General features: G+C 42.0%; 1 protein-coding gene across 1 annotated transcript; it reads right to left on the minus strand.

Annotated features, from left to right (window-relative positions):
* Nucleotides 1-3,441: 3,441 nt before the first annotated feature.
* On the minus strand, nt 3,442-17,221 carry slc30a2 (solute carrier family 30 member 2). Its single transcript, XM_029630704.2, has 8 exons — nt 16,641-17,221; nt 7,509-7,717; nt 6,112-6,258; nt 5,783-5,936; nt 5,333-5,564; nt 4,390-4,495; nt 4,075-4,209; nt 3,442-3,879 (listed from the first exon to the last, which is right to left on the minus strand). Exons 1-8 carry the CDS (start codon nt 16,730-16,732, stop codon nt 3,734-3,736), a joined length of 1,221 nt encoding a protein of 406 aa, XP_029486564.1. The 5' UTR covers nt 16,733-17,221; the 3' UTR covers nt 3,442-3,733.
* Between the last annotated feature and the right edge of the window lie 204 nt (nt 17,222-17,425).

Here is a 17,425-nt window from a genome sequence, read left to right on the forward strand (position 1 = left end):
GCAGGTTACAATATTGACACTTGGCTGCAGGCATCAAAGTACAACAAGAATGGCGAGTGCCATTTATATTTCAAAGTGTCAGCGTGTCACAGGTTGGCCTTTTTTGTACAATACACTTATCACTGTACATTTTCTGAAGAGATGCACTATTATTTGCTGGTTTGTTTTTATGATGCTGACAGGTGTGCGTGCATGCATGTGGTGGGAGTGTATAGGTACGGAGTAGAAAGCTGACTGACCCTCTCTGGAATGTAGGAAGGTTGTTGAGGCAGTGTGGAGGCACTGGAACTACAAACAAAAACCCTGTGCAAAGCTCCATGGCATGTAGGCCTATGACAGCGTGGGAGTGGGTGAGGACTGTGTATGGGTACGCTTTTTGAGAATGTGGATAGGTGGGAGTATAGAGATGGGATTCGTTCATTTGACCTCTCGCTTGTGTCATCCCAAACCACTGAAAGAAAACGTCCAGGCGTGGCTATGATGTCAACGAAACTGCACAACTGGAGGGGTAATTTAACACATTCCAATGTAGCCTACCTCCAGCGAGTTTCAAATGAGGAATATAGCACTGTCTGAGTATCAGCCATTCTATTTGCTATATCTGCCTAGGGCATATCCCGGAGCATAGATAAACACAGCCCACAATGCTAAAACTAAATCGACCAACTCCGTTTGTAAATTGGTCTGTCTTAAGGATTCCTCCTCTGAGGGAGATGAGTGAGCTTGTAGGATGCTTTCTCACACTGACATAATCCATTTTCTAATTTGAACCAGACCTCTTTACCATTGTGAACAATATAAATGCTACCATTTGGCAGACACCCTCAACTGAAGCACAGATAAAGGCCTGGGTAAGACAGAAATCTCATTGGTTTCAGGGTTCTTATGTCAATATCAATGTACTACTCCAAAGAACTCAGAGACAAGCTATTACACTGTGCTGTTGCCCTAATGCACCATGCCAATGAGGGATTGCTGAAGCCAAATGGCTAAGTCTAAAAATGCACGACATCAGCACAGACTGGTGAAGCAATGGCATACAGTACTAGAAATATGTGCTGATACATTCAGAATATTTTCCTATTTAACATGTCTCCCTCGCCGAGATGCAGTTTCTTGGCATGAAATTCATTTTCTGGAATATCAATAGCTCCTGAATGGATGGTATTTATATTGCAATATTTGGCATGATATGGTGCACATACCACACAGTATGTCCTGTAACCCTGATGGATCAGAAAAGGTTTTTTTTTGGTCTCATGATGGTGCACAGTGTTTCCATTCCTAGCTTACATTGACAGTTCGTGCCTTAAAAGTATTCACACCCCTGGACTTTCTCCGGATTTTGTTATAGCCTGGATTTCAAATGGATTAAATTAAGATTTTGTTACTGATAAAATAATTTGTTGAAAGATTATAAAATTATGAAAGATTAAACAATGCAGATTAAACAATGTATCTATGTAGTGGAAAAACAGACTGTCTAAGCAAGGTGTAGCTTAAGATTTGAAGATTTGTTATAAAGACTGGGTTTGCATTTTTTATGTTAGGACGTCCTCATGAATAAACATTTTGACTATTGTAAGCTGAGAAATCTGCGTTTCATTTAAACCAGAATCTTACAAACTCTGGGTTGCGGAGTAGATTATTTGAAGTTTATGAACATTGATAACAAAATTCTCATAACAATTTAGTCCTTCGAGCCAGATTCCAATACCAGTCCCTGTCGTCCGAAGGTGACATGTCGAAAACCGTGCACGGGCAGGTCGTTCACCAGTAAATTAAAGACCTTTCCCCTGACATTGGGGTTCCATAACAGGCCGGTATATACACTGCTCAAAAAAATAAAGGGAACACTAAAATAACACCTCCTAGATCTGAATGAATTAAATATTCTTGTTAAATACTTTTTTCTTTACATAGTTGAATGTGCTGACAACAAAAATCACACAAATTATCAATGGAAATCAAATTTATCAACCCATGGAGGTCTGGATTTGGAGTCACACTCAAATTTAAAGTGGAAAACCACACTACAGGCTGATCCAACTTTGATGTAATGTCCTTAAAACAAGTCCAAATGAGGCTCATTAGTGTGTGTGGCCTCCACGTGCCTGTATGACCTCCCTACAACGCCTGGGCATGCTCCTGATGAAGTGGCGGATGGTCTCCTGAGGGATCTCCTCCCAGACCTGGACTAAAGCATCCGCCAAGTCCTGGACAGTCTGTGGTGCAACGTGGCATTGGTGGATGGAGCGAGACATGATGTCCCAGATGTGCTCAATTGGATTCAGGTCTGGGGAACGGGCGGGCCAGTCCATAGCATCAATGCCTTCCTCTTGCAGGAACTGCTGACACACTCCAGCCACATGTGGTCTAGCATTGTGTTGCATTAGGAGGAACCCAGGGCCAACCGCACCAGCATATGGTCTCACGAGGGGTCTAAGGATCTAATCTCGGTACCTAATGGCAGTCAGGCTACCTCTGGTGAGCACATGGAGGGCTGTGCGGCCTCCCAAAGAAATGCCACCCCACACCATGACTGACCCACTGCCAAACCGGTCATGCTGGAGGATGTTGCAGGCAGCAGAACGTTCTCCAAGGCGTCTCCAGACTCTGTCACGTCTGTCACATGTGCTCAGTGTGAACCTGCTTTCATCTGTGAAGAGCACAGGGCGCCAGTGGCGAATTTTCCGATCTTGGTGTTCTCTGGCAAATGCCAAACGTCCTGCACGGTGTTGGGCTGTAGTAAGCACAAACCCCACCTGTGGACGTCGGGCCCTCATACCACCCTCATGGAGTCTGTTCTGACCGTTTGAGCAGATACATGCACATTTGTGGCCTGCTGGAGGTCATTTTGCAGGGCTCTGGCAGTGCTCCTCCTTGCACGAAGGCAGAGGTAGCGGTCCTGCTGCTGGGTTGTTGCCCTCCTACGGCCTCCTCCACGTCTCCTGATGTACTGGCCTGTCTCCTGGTAGCGCCTCCATGCTCTGGACACTACGCTGACAGACACAGCACACCTTGCCACAGCTCGAAATTAATGTGTCATCCTGGGTGAGCTGGACTACCTGAGCCACTTGTGTGGGTTGTAGACTCAGTCTCATGCTACCACTAGAGTGAAAGCACCGCCAGCATTCAAGTGACCAAAACATCAGCCAGGAAGCATAGGAACTGAGAAGTGGTCTGTTGTCACCACCTGCAGAACCACTCCTTTATTGGGGGTGTCTTGCTAATTGCCTATAATTTCCACCTGTTGTCTATTCCATTTGCACAACAGCATGTGAAATTTATTGTCAATCAGTGTTGCTTCCTAAGTGGACAGTTTGATTTCACATAAGTGTGATTGACTTGGAGTTACATTGTTGTTTAAGTGTTCCCTTTTTTTATCAGTTTATATTTATTCCATTTTGAATCCAGGATGTGACAACAATGTGGAATAAGTCAAGGGGTATGAATACTTTCCGAAGGCACTGTATGCTTTTGTATGTATACAGTACCCACTCCCTTTCAAAATGACAGCTCTCTCCTGTCTCCATGGTAGTTGTGAGTCTTAGTCACAGGAGGTTGGTGGCACCTTAATTGGGGAGGACGGGCTCATGGTAATGGCTGGAGCGGAATGAGTGGACTGGTATCAAATACATCAAACATGGTTTCCATGTGTTTGATGCCATGCCATTTGCTCTGTTCCAGATATTATTATGAGCCGTCCTCCCCTCAGCAGCCTCCACTGCGGTTAGTCCATGGGATCCTGGCAGTGTGTGCAGTAGGCCATGTCATCAGAGTAGGGCTCCACCTGGATGGTGGTTCTGTAGAAACCAAACTTGGTTTGGAGGATCTCTGTAGCCTCCTTAAGGACACTCTGGGGATCTGCATTCTCCTCTGGGAAACAACAATGGCCATAACAGATGTCAACAAGCGTGCTTTTTGGGCTGTAATGTCTAATAGTTTAGTTGCTTGTGTCAACTGGTTTCTTTTGGCGACTACTGGCAGCATGTGAATCAACATGGTAGATTGTGCGTGCACAATCTAAATGGAGTGATGTCATGTGTCAGACTAAGGGAGGCTGGGTCTCACCGATGGCTACATGGACGGAGACCAGGGTCTGTCCCGCGGTCAAGGCCCACAGGCGCAGGTTGTGCATAGACTTCACCATCTTCAGAGACAGCAACACCTCCTTCACCGAGTTAAACTCTATTCCCTTAGGAGCCCCTGTAGAATGAGGACAGAGGCCTAGCCCGTTCAAAAAAGCTCATGGAACACGAGGCAATGCTTTATTGTGCATTTTTATATAAATAAATGAATTGACAAACTGAGGAAACAATTTTATTGTTTTGAATTCACCTTGGCTCACTTCAGAGCAGGAGAAACAGAAAAGCCTGTTGAGTTTACCTTCCATGAGTATCCTGAAAACATCCCTGAGTATGGTGATGGTGGTCCCAAGGACAAACACAGAGAAGAGGAAGGTACAAATGGGATCTGCTACTTTGTATTCAGGCTGCAACAGAAGGTCCACAGGAGAGAGAATGACACAAGCAGAAGACATTGGCATCAGAGGGTGATGGGGTGCTGCTCTACTGATGCCATAACACATTAGGCCACTTTAATCACAGGGAGGGTTTCTAATGGAAGAGCAACATCTTGCAGGGTGACGAGACGTTAACCTCTTCCTACTGAGACTGAGCGACATCAATAGCACAACAGTTGCATCTCTCCAAATGGTATATTGTTAGATGTCAATTTATGACTTTTTGCCCAAGAACCTGACATTTTCAGTGAACATGAATATGTTCCACTGTAAAAAAAATACAGTATGGGCCTCCCAAGTGGTGCAGTGCTAGCTGTGCCACTAGAGACCCTGGTTCGAATCCAGGCTCTATCGCAGCCGGCCACGACAGGGAGACCCATGGGGCGGCGCACAATTTGCCCAGCGTCGTCTGGGTTAGGAGAGGGTTTGGCCGGCAGGGATGTTCTTGTCCCATCGCCCACTAGCGATTCCTGTGGCCGGACGGGTACAATGCACGCTGACACGGTTGCCAGGTGTACGGCGTTTCACAGACACATTGGTGCGGCTGGCTTCCGGGTTAAGCGGGCATTGTGTCAAGAAGCAGTGCGGCTTGGCTGGGTTGTGTTTCGGAGGACGCATGGCTCTCGACCTTCGCCTCCCCCGAGTCCGTACAGGAGTTACAGCGATGGGACAAGACTAACTACCAATTGGATACCATGAAAACAGGGAGTAAAAGGGTTCCAAAAATGTTGTTATACTGTAAAATAAATACAGTATAACATAATGTAAGTGTACTGTAAGGTGTAAACACTAGTATTTGTTACTGACCCTGTAGAAGATGACGATGGCAGCCACTAGGACCCCAACACTCTGTAGGAGATCTCCCAACACGTGAATGAAGGCTGCTCTCACACTGGTGTTGCCATGGCCATGACCCAGCAGGGTGTGGGAGTGGCCCACATGAGAGTGCCTGTGACCCAAAGGGCTCTGCCCGTTCTCGTCTATTTGCTGGTAGCCTGAGCCCTGGAAGGTGGTGGAGTGGTGGAGGATGTACGCCATGCTAAAGGAGGGAGGGAATAGAGGATGATACATGTCCATAGTCTAAAGTTCCTTTGTCTTTATCCTTCAGTTTATATGCGCTGATGAACATTAAAACAGACAACATAGCTGAATGGCTTACCCCAGCTAAGGTATTTATTTCACTATGTGCATTTTGTTCCCCAATCAAGTGCAGATGATTATAACTAAGCTATAAAGCCGTGAGAATGAACCACTCACATGATGTTTACTATGACGGCACAACCGGAGGTGATGAGCATCGCTTGACTGTTGATCTCAAAGTCGTTCTTGACTATCCTCTCAATGGCCAGGTAAACCAGCACCCCAGTCACTATCCAGATGGACATCACTGACACCAGCGCTCCTAGGATCTCTGTGGGGGTTGGAGACAGTGACAATCAGTACCACACATCTGTTGATCCATCATTTTAGAGAATTGAGACCCTGGCTATTACTATTCAGCTATGACAACATTCACCATGTGTTCTGGGGACTAAATGGGAAAGTATCTTCAAAGATGTTTTAAGCTGGTACGTCATGGGCCTAACCTGAGCGGTGCCATCCAAAGGTCATGGTTTTGGTGGGTGGTCTAGAGGAGATCCACAGGGAGAACAGGCTGACCATCATGCTGCCGAAGTCAGTCAGGAGGTGAGCTGCATCTGTCATAATAGCCAAACTGTGGGCCAGGTAGCCACCTGTAGATACACAGACAATGGAGATGTCTCAGAGAGACATAATGTTCATGTTTGTCAGGCTTCGACCCCTGGTATCATATAAACACGTAAGATATGGAAAGATGTGTAGAATTGCAGGAAAATAGCTTTAAAACGGCAAAACAAATCTCATCCCCATAAAACATGTAGAATTGGGCGAAAGTTGCTTGAATTTTTTTGTTGTCCGTCAACAAGAGGGGTGTGAACAGTTTGGGGGTCACATGGGTTAATAGGTGGGGGTTTATTACTACGCCGATAAACGACAATATCCAGCCGGACCTTTACCACCTTGGAAATGTATAACCGGACCTTCTCAAATGGTACTTGAGTACCCCTGTTTTAGATGCTATTGATGATGAATGAGTCTCATGAATGAAAGTACAGGCTGTGTTTAAAATTAAAATACGTTTTGATTCCCATTACAGCTAAATAAAAATCTACTGATAACATAATGCAAAAACAACGCTTGAAAGAATCTGAGTCATCAGCTAAACTCTGAAATTGCCTCTTGAAATTAAATTGAGTAGTACTGTACAAAAGACAGCATGGTTTCAGTCACGTTCATTCCAAATGTCAAGGGAAAGAATTATAGAAACAATTCTGGAGTTTCAGTTTCTCCCACAGTAATAGTCGCTGACTAGGAGATAAACGTTGAATATCTTTTTACAACAGTCAGTGTGAAGAAAGTGGATGACTCCAAGCCCCGGAAGGAAGTCTAGACATTAAATATAGAATATAAAATGTCACCGTCATGCTTTCCTCACTTTTACCTCCTCTCCATTGTGCTTTGGGCTGACAGGACATTTGTCTTTTTTCCAGGGGAGGACTTCGACATTCACATTTACATTTAACATTTAAGTCATTTAGCAGACGCTCTTATCCAGAGCGACTTACAAATGAAAGGCTGGACGCATTTCTAGTAGCCTCTAAAACGTCATTACAGAGAACTGCCCACGGTGCTACTGACTCAGATGGCCTTAAACCCAGTGATCACCAAAAAACTTCACCTTGACTTCAAAGTTTAAGGAACCTACTCATAATTTGTATAGATTACAGTTTATGGCCAATAGTTTTTCCTATATGTGACCAGGAATTTAAAAAAAAACATTACTCTGATCTCAGTAGTCAATAGCTTCTATTAAGGGGCCTTAGTTTTTTCTGGTTAGGAAAAGCTCCTGGCCCTAGGTATGAAAGAGCATTTTAGACTGAGGAATATTATCACCCAGCCTTACCTATGATCTCTCCGATCATGAAGATGAGGCACACAATGGAGGCGATGTACAGCTTCTTCTTAGCCAGCAGCGTGTCATGGTTCTCCTCACTCACTGCTTTGTTATCGTGGCAATGGGCGCCAACAGGCTGCTTCAGCTTAATGGCACCAGCCACATCTTCCTTCTCAAGTGGGATGTTGGGATAGTCTTCTTTGGAGTCTGAAGAGGAACTGGGATGGGAAAGGAAATGACAACGTCATTTATGAAACATACATACAGTAGGTCTGCCCTGTCTTATGATCTTTTCATAAGAGGATACTGGATAACAACCTAAAGTATATTGAATGGACTTGGATGTTTTCATATGTATGCATTGTAAAAATACACATGTTTTGTTGGGGTTGATGTTCAGCCCCTGTCTGCTTGTATCATCAGACTGTAGCGCACTCCCACAGAGATCTGATTACATCTCAATCAGCAAATCTCTCTCAATTCAATAAAATGCTTTATTGGCATGAAGGGGTGGTTGCCACCGTTGCCAAAGCAATGTATATCAAGTATTACATAAATGAACAATATGTTTGAGTATCTATAATAATATATATATAAACAAAAATAATTATACATGGAAAATAATACACAAAAAATAAAACATACGGCAACTATTATCTCCCCATGTGCAATGAGGATGATGAGACTAAATGAAGTGGAAAAACTCTAATTTTGGCTTCCAGGAGATAACCCAGCTCTGGGCCCCGACTCCATCAGTCCAGCGACACGCAGGTTAAAAGGAGCCGGCCGAGTGGAAAACAGCTTCTGTTTAATCACACCATGGGGACATGAGAACAAATACACCCCCTCACATCCTAACCCAACGCATGGAGGCTATTCAAATGTCCGTCTGTCATACATAAGTGGCAATGGCTGGAGCGGAATAAGTTGAATGGTATCAAACACATGGTTTGATACCACTCCATTCCAGCCATTATGTTGCGCCGTCCTCCCCTCAGCAGCCTCCACTGGTTCATCAGAATTCTAAGATGGATATTTGACAAAGCCGCAACATAGGTTCATTACAGTTTTACACAGGGATGTCTTACCCACAGTAAATATTTTACATCTTGTCCAATCTGGATGAATTCTAGAGCATAGATTTAGAATCAAACATGAATGCAAATTAGTTCAATGTTGTACAATGGTTCTGCAGCAGTGTCTTGTAGACTACTGGGCTCTCTTCTCCCTCCCAAACTGGAACACACTGCATGATGTTATTTCCTTCAACTGTCTTGCTACTGTAGATTTAAAACAAAAAATACAATTGTTTTTTAAAACAAGTAAAGATACACATAATGTATTTGGTGTAGACTATGATAGAGCAAATGTATTTCCAGGTTTCTGTGCTCAAGACAAGCAGACTAAAGAGCCTAAGGAGAGACTCGGCGTATTCACACCCCTCGACTTTTTCCACATTTTGTTGGGTTACAGCCTGCATTTACTCCACAATACTAACCTAAATTAGAGTGAAAAGGAGGAAGTCTATCCAGAATATAAATATTCCAAAGCATGCATCCTGTTTGCAATAAGGTACTAAAGTAATCATGCAAAAAACGTGGCAAAGAAATACAGTTTTGTCCTGAATATAAAGCATTATGTTTGGGGCAAATCCAACACATTAGTAAGTACCACTCTTCATATTTTCAGGCATGGTGGTGGCTGCATCATGATATGCTGGTCATCGGGAATGACTATGGAATTTTTTTAGGATAAAAGAATCGGAATAGAGCTAAGCACAGGCAAAATCCTAGAGGAAAACTTTGTTCAGTCTGCCTTCCATCTGACAGAGACAAATTCACATTTCAGCAGGACAATAACCTAAAACATAAGACCAAATATACACTGGAATTGCTTACCAAGACGACATAATGTTCCTGAGTGGCCTGCTTAAAGTTGTCTTTAAAAAAAAAAAAAAAATCGGCATGAAAACCTATGGCAGCACTTGATAATGGATGTCGAGCAATGATCAAAAACCAACTCGACAGAGCTTGAAGAGTCACATTTTAAATGTCAAAAAAGAAAAAAAGGCAAATATTGTACAATCCAGGTGTGCAAAGCTCTTCGAGAAAGTCAAGGGGTGTGAATACTTTCTGAAGGCATTGTATGGTTTTAAACACTGGAAAATCACATGACTGCACTAGGCCTTTAAGAAATACATTTGAAAAGACCGCCTGAAGACTTAGTTTATTTGTTTAGGCCTGCTGTTTAAATGATTAGTCAGCAAACGATTAATTAGCTGGAAAATGAAATTCTGTTTGCTTTGCTCATCCTGGAGAGCCATTGGTACTGTAGATACTTTGGCATAGGCCTATCACATGCCATGTTGGATCATTTAGGGGCATTTTGGGAAATGTAATACATGATGGTGCTGTGTTGTTCAAAGGGCTGGTCAAAATATGATGAATCCACTGAAGTCTGATGAACTACTGTTTTCATGGCCCATTTTACTATCATCTTCAATAATCGAGAGAGACGGGCGGGAGCAGGGATTCTTGAGGTCATTTGGTACAAAAGATCTTGACAGCAATCTGAAATGTGACGCCAGAGCACCATTACCTTGGTGCCTTTTATTGAGTGGGACGTCTGGAAATAGGTCTGTCATAAGGCTAATAGCCATTCATGTTAGCCAGACTGACAAGGCCCCAAATTCAAGCATGATTAATCAAAGAGTTTCAGATTTTCAGACACAAGGGAACTGGCCTGCTCAGCCTGTCTACAGAACCTGACACTGATGCTGGACAGCAGCCAGTAGACCTTGCACTGCTGTCTGCAATTATGATCTTAGAAGAAGCTCTGCAGTTGCATCCACATTGTAGCCTATAACATTTTCTCTCCTAATTCAATTCTTAAATCTGTCATTTCATCTTTATTCCATCCATTTAAAAAAAAAGGTTCAATGCAGATGTTTTACCTCAATATTAAATCACTTCTGGGTAACAATTAGGTTAAGTACCTTGCATTCAATTAAAATGGTCAAAAATAAACAAAAATAGCTTCTTAGCAAAGAGCAATTTCTCAAGCAAGGATTTTGCTAGGACTGTCTGGGAGTGGTCTGAGTGGGGAGGGGAAAACTGAAAATTTGCTGTCATTGGCAGAGAGGTTTCAAACTCACTTTCTTATTGGTCTATTAACTAATTTACCGCCTGATGATGTCACCAGGCAGTCCAAGACGCCATCCCACCAAAACAGGCAGAAATGTAAGGTGTTTATTCCCCAACAGCTCTTACACTAAAAGGGCATTATCATGACTTCCACAGTATTATTCTAACCTCAGTGGGAATATACACTTCATGACAAAAAGTATGTGGACACCTGCTCGTCGAACATCTCATTCCAAAATCATGGGCATTAATATGGAGTTGGTCCCAGTTTGCTGCTATAACAGCCTCCACTCTTCTGGGAAGGCTTTCCACTAGTTGTTGGAACATTGCTAAGGGGACTTGCTTCCATTCAGTCACAAGAGCATTGGTGAAGCCGGGCAATGATGTTGGGCGATTACTCCTGGCTCTTAGTCGGCATTCCAATTCATCCCTAAAGGTGTTCGACGGGGTTGAGGTCAGGGCTCTTTTAAAGAAAAAAAAAATTGTACCTTTATTTTACTAGGCAAGTCAGTTAAGAACAAATTCTTATTTTCAATGACGGCCTAGGAACAGTGCAGGCCAGTCAGGTTCTTCCACACAGCCGACACTTGGCATTGTGCATAGTGATCTTAAGCTTTTGTGCAGCTGCTCAGCCATGGAAACCCATTTTATGAAGCTCCCGACGTACAGTTATTGTGCTGGCATTGCTTCCAGAGGCAGTTTGGAACTCGTTAGTGAGTGTTGCAACCGAGGACAGACGTGTTACATGCTTCAGCACTCGGTGGTCCCATTCTGTGAGCTTGTGTGGCCTACCACTTCATGGCTGAGCCGTTGTTGCTCCTAGATGTTTCCACTTCACAATAACAGCACTTACAGTTGACCAGGGCAGCTCTGGGAGGGCAGAAATTGTACGAACTGACTTGTAGGAAAGGTGTCATCCTATGATGATGCCACATTGAAAGTCTCTGAGCTCTTCAGTAAGGCCAGTCTACTGTTAATGTTTGTCTATGGAGATTGCATGGCGGTGTGCTCAATTTTATAAAACTGTCAGCAACGGGCGTGGCTGAAACAGCCAAATCCACTAATTTGAAGAGGTGTCCACATACTTTTGTCTATATAGTGTTTATAAAACACAGGGAAATCATGTTTTTGACGGCACTGGGCCTTTAAAAACACATAGGCTATATTGACTCCATCCTCTCCCAAATGGTAATCTTGTCTTAAAGAACACATGCACAGCTTGCAGCAAAGATTTCTCAGGCATGGGTGACTGACAGTAAAGACCATCCTACTTTGCTGATCTGAAGACTCGGGGACACTGCAACACCCTCATCCCCACACATTGTGTGCACACTTAAAACATGCCATACATTTCACGCTGAAATACTTCCAGGTTTGGTGTTACCTGTTGCAACATCAGTCTCGCTCTCATAATTATTGTCCCAGACTTGGAATGCATGGGGCTGTCAAGCAACCCATTTCATTTCTACTTCTGTTTTACAATATCAAAGCTCAGATTGTATCAAAGTCCTATTGTCATTGCTGAACGCACACTGATCTCACTGGCACCGTTTACATACAATGGGGCAAAAAAGTATTTAGTCAGCCACCAATTGTGCAAGTTCTCCCACTTAAAAAGATGAGAGAGGCCTGTAATTTTCATCATAGGTACACTTCAACTATGACAGACAAAATGAGAAAAACAAATCCAGAAAATCACATTGTAGGATTTTTTATGAATTTATTTGCAAATTGTGGTGGAAAATAATATTTGGTCAATAACAAAAGTTTCTCAATACTTTGTTATATACCCTTTGTTGGCAATGACAGAGGTCGAACATTTTCTGTAAGTCTTCACAAGGTTTTCACACACTGTTGCTGTTATTTTGGCCCATTCCTCCATGCAGATCTCCTCTAGATCAGTGATGTTTTGGGGCTGTTGCTCGGCACACAGACTTTCAACTCCCTCCAAAGATTTTCTGGGGTTGGGGTTGAGATCTGGAGACTGGCAAGGCCACTCCAGGACCTTGAAATGCTTCTTACGAAGCCACTCCTTCGTTGCCTGGGCGGTGTATTTGGGATCATTGTCATGCTGAAAGACCCAGCCACGTTTCATCTTCAATGCCCTTGCTGATGGAAGGAGGTTTTCACTCAATCTCACGATACATGGCCCCATTCATTCTTTCCTTTACACGGATCAGTCGTCCTGGTCCCTTTGCAGAAAAACAGCCCCAAAGCATGATGTTTCCACCCCCATGCTTCACAGTAGGTATGGTGTTCTTTGGATGCAACTCTGCATTCTTTGTCCTCCAAACACGACGAGTTGAGTTTTTACCAAAAAGTTATATTTTGGTTTCATCTGACCATATGACATTCTCCCAACCTTCTTCTGGATCATCCAAATGCTCTCTAGCAAACTTCAGACGGGCCTGGACATGTACTGGCTTAAGCAGGGGGACACGTCTGGCACTGCAGGTTTGAGTCCTTGGCGGCGTAGTATGTTACTGATGGTAGGCTTTGTTACTTTGGTCCCAGCTCTCTGCAGGTCATTCACTAGGTACCCCCGTGTGGTTCTGGGATTTTTGCTCGCTGTTCTTGTGATCATTTTGACCCCACGGGGTGAGATCTTGCGTGGAGCCCCAGATCGAGGGAGATTATCAGTGGTCTTGTCTTGGATGTCTTCCATTTCCTAGTAATTGCTCCCACAGTTGATTTCTTCAAACCAAGCTGCTTACCTATTGCAGATTCCTTCTTCCCAGCCTGGTGCAGGTCTACAATTTTGTTTCTGGTGTCCTTTGACAGCTCTTTGGTCTTGGCCATAGTGGAGTTTGGAGTGTGACTGTTTGAGGTTGTGGACAGGTGTCTTTTATACTGACAACAAGTTCAAACAGGTGCCATTAATACAGGTAACGAGTGGAGGACAGAGGAGCCTCTTAAAGAAGAAGTTACAAGTCTGTGAGAGCCAGAAATCTTGCTTGTTTGTAGGTGACCAAATACTTATTTTCCACCATAATTTGCAAATAAATTCATTAAAAATCCTACAATGTGATTTTCTGGAGAAAAAAAAATCTCATTTTGTCTGTCATAGTTGAAGTGTACCTATGATGAAAATTACAGTTCCCTCATCTTTTTAAGTGGGAGAACTTGCCCGATTGGTGGCTGACTAAATACTTTTTTGCCTTACTGTAATAGAACCCAATTAGCTGTAAAAAAAAAAGTATCACATTAGTTTAGTTAGGTATGTAAGGGTAAGTAGAATAGCGTTAGAAAATAACTATTGTGTTGGTGCTTATGGAGGGTCAAAATCCGTGAGAGAGTTATCCAAAAGGTCATGAACAGTCAAAATCATATTTTACATTAAATTGGATGATATTTCGATGAAACCAGATCAAAGTATGACCAAAGTATAAACAATGACTGTTGCTTCTACACTGAAAGTTTGATCATAAAGTTACTGGTCCCCCCTCCAAATTAAAGTTTGCACCATTCATCTATGACAAAGATACTTATATGTTTCTGGTGTTATCTAGTTACTGGCTAGCTAGGTCTTCAGCCAGCATGGAACAAAAGGAGTTATCATGTCAACACATCCTTCAGTGCTGCTGTGAAGTGCATCACAAGAGACATGGAAAACGGGAGATTAAAAATTATTGATTCAATTTCAATGTTGTTTGAGTTGCATTGATTATCACCAAATTAGCTTGAGATGATTTTACTGCTACCCTGCTCACTATATCGAAGTTTCTTGACATGGCACTTCGAAGAGCTATCAGTCAGGGAGAGCTCGTGAATATAAGCCTGGTAGTTAGCAGTGAGAGAAAAAGTACTTCAAAAAATTGTGAGCATTTCTATCACAAACAAATATTATGTGAATCAGAATAACTGTTCAGAATCTTTAACTAAAAATGAAATTATGTTATTAAAATCTAACAGCATTCTCGGATCATTTGATTAAAGACATTTAAAACCGTTCTTAGGCTCTATACAAATGTCTCTATACGTATAACACACACCTCGTATAACACGTGTTTGCTGATGCTAATATGTACAATTAGTTTAGCAATTATTCCATTTTGGGGGGGTTATATGGAGGGGTTGACTAAGCAAATCATACTGCAATTTAAAAACAAAGGACAAATATGTGACTCCACTTAACCCCAACACAAGGCAAATAAATAAATATAATATCGTGGGGCATTTCCTATAGGCCTATTAATGCCGTTAACTAAACACACTTTTGGCTTCCTACTGGGCACAGACATCAGTTCAACGTCTAGTTTTGATTTACATTTGGTTCAGTTGTCAACTAACGTGAAATCAACAAAACATGTCACCATGTCATTGGTTTTAGGTGGGTGAGAAAAAAAAAGACAAATCCCTTAGATTAAAGACTTTTTGCAATTGCAAACAGTTTCACGTTGATTCAACGTCATCATACATATACTTTTTTTGTATCTGTTGAAATGACCTGGAAACAATGTTTATTCAACCAGTTTTTGCCGAATGGGTTATGACTTTTCCTTGGAGATTTTTCCTTGGACTTTTCCTTGGAGCCAGGTCTCGCCAGCACTCTGAATCCATTGTAGGCCCAATTCCCATATGATGATCCACATGTACTTCCCTAAGGATAGGGTATTAGCTATTCATATTTTAATACATTCCCAAAATCAATGGATCATGGATTCTATAGTTTATTTGTTGCAATATAAGTTTATTATTTCTATTCACGTCAATAACCAACTTGAGTGGCAAAAAAACGAGCATTTGTCAAATGTTTTTTAAATTTATTTAGCCTTTGTTTAATTAGGAAAGTCAGTTAAAGGACAAATTATTATTTAGAGTCTTTAAACGCGACTGCTGTCCATGGTGCTGAAATCAAATCATCTTCATTCAACCTTTTGTTTTTGCGATTACAATTGCTATACCATTGGGAATCAAATATTAAACCCATAGGCTACTAAAATAGAGTAATAGTTTTCGTTTAGGTTAGACTATTTTGTATTTAGCATTTTTTTTACACAAATAGGTAGACCTAATAATCTATTTAGCTTGTCTATTTTTTTTATAAACATGACTTTCCCCCCATGCACATTTTAAATAGATAATTATTTCAAGGATTTTCTTAAATCTATTGGCAGCACATTGTAATTTTACAAAAATATAGCTCACTAAATAAAATTGTCTACAATTTTGTATCTGAACATTTTAAAAGTGATGGATAAAAATCTGCAAACGCCCAGTGAAAATCACTTATTTTTACTATTACTTAAAAATGAGTTAATATAATTGCTAAGGTCTCAGGGTGTTTCGCCATTCTCCCATCAGATCTCGTAATGAGAGATTCGTTTTTACCAGTGATCATGATACTTCCCTCGGGCCATCCGTCAAATAATGTCCAAAACGAAGCCAAGCATGGAAATGATTTGTTCATTCAGACAAAACATTTCACACACTGCCTGCTTATTGGCAGCACCCGGACAGGTTAAGAATAGGCTCAGCGTGAATAAAGCTAAATTCGGCAACTACGGTTATTACACTGGACCCTTGGAAATTATAGGCTACAAATGTGAATGTCTTCTATGTGCAGCGTGAGCTATCCCCGCATGGGATGTGTAGCCTACTTCGCGGAAACATACATTTTCGTTGCATTACCGCATGTTTTCAGAAACAGGACTATCAGTTTGGTTTTGGTTGCCTATGTCTCCAATAATTACGCTACACTAACTGCAGTTTAAAACAATCAACACAAGATAAAGTGTACACCTACAGTACTGCCCTGCACCGTAGCCTAAATATTTTCAGTTTAATAAACCCTTAAAATTACTGCATACAAGAAAATAGACCAGTCTACTGTGTTTGTATAATTGTACAAATATATTCTCCCTCTTTGTAGGCTAATGCGCAACCTAAATATCGGAATATGGCATGTAGAATGAACCAAATACCACAACATCTATATTATTTTGGCTTCATATGAAATAATCACAGCTCAAACATGAAGGGAAAAAAATGTCATTACCTTTTCAGTGAATACATTTTGGCATTCATCTCGTGCACGAGGTGAGATTTCTCGGAATTTCTTCCTGAATTCACAGTTGTATCCATGTTCATGTCTTGTCACCCGTTGTATCTAACAAATTAAGTAGAATCTGAAGATGTGGAGTTTCACGGCGATCTTTCCGACCGTATCTTAAATGGCACTGAGAAAAGTCGTCCAAGCCATACCAACTGTGCTAATAAAACGAATTAAATCCTTCATGGCAATAAGTATCACCAGTTGCAAATATCGGACCCGATACAAACTAGTAGCCTACTCTCAATTCCACTGCTGCAGTAGCCTATAGCCCAAGTGGTGAAATTGGCTGTGAATGTGCAGGCGTTTGCTTTGGTGCAGCTACAAGTCACAACTGACTGGAAACAGCCAAGCCCTTAAAAAAGGTATCGACAGCGTGTGTCGACGTCAAAAAAGTGCAAGATATTTCGGCGGCTAACCTAGCAAATTGAGAGGAATAGCAAGTTTAGAATTGTGATTGTGTCCTTCGTTACAGTGCAAAAGCCTGTATCTACAAGTAGGCTGCTACCTATTACTGAAAGCTTCATTAACGTCGTGGACATTGACCATAGCCTATAGTTTATTCAATGACCATTTCCAAATGAAACGGCATTGTCATGACATGCAAATAGCATCAGACATTCAGAGGTAAAACAACTTTTCAGCATGTCCAAATTCAATATCAGGTTGCACCTATGCCAATGAGTAGAACCAGCCAGGATTTTCTTCGAATGCTGTGTGCATTAAAAAAA

This window comes from Oncorhynchus nerka, linkage group LG24 (assembly GCF_034236695.1).
Source record: "Oncorhynchus nerka isolate Pitt River linkage group LG24, Oner_Uvic_2.0, whole genome shotgun sequence".
NCBI lineage: Eukaryota > Metazoa > Chordata > Actinopteri > Salmoniformes > Salmonidae > Oncorhynchus > Oncorhynchus nerka.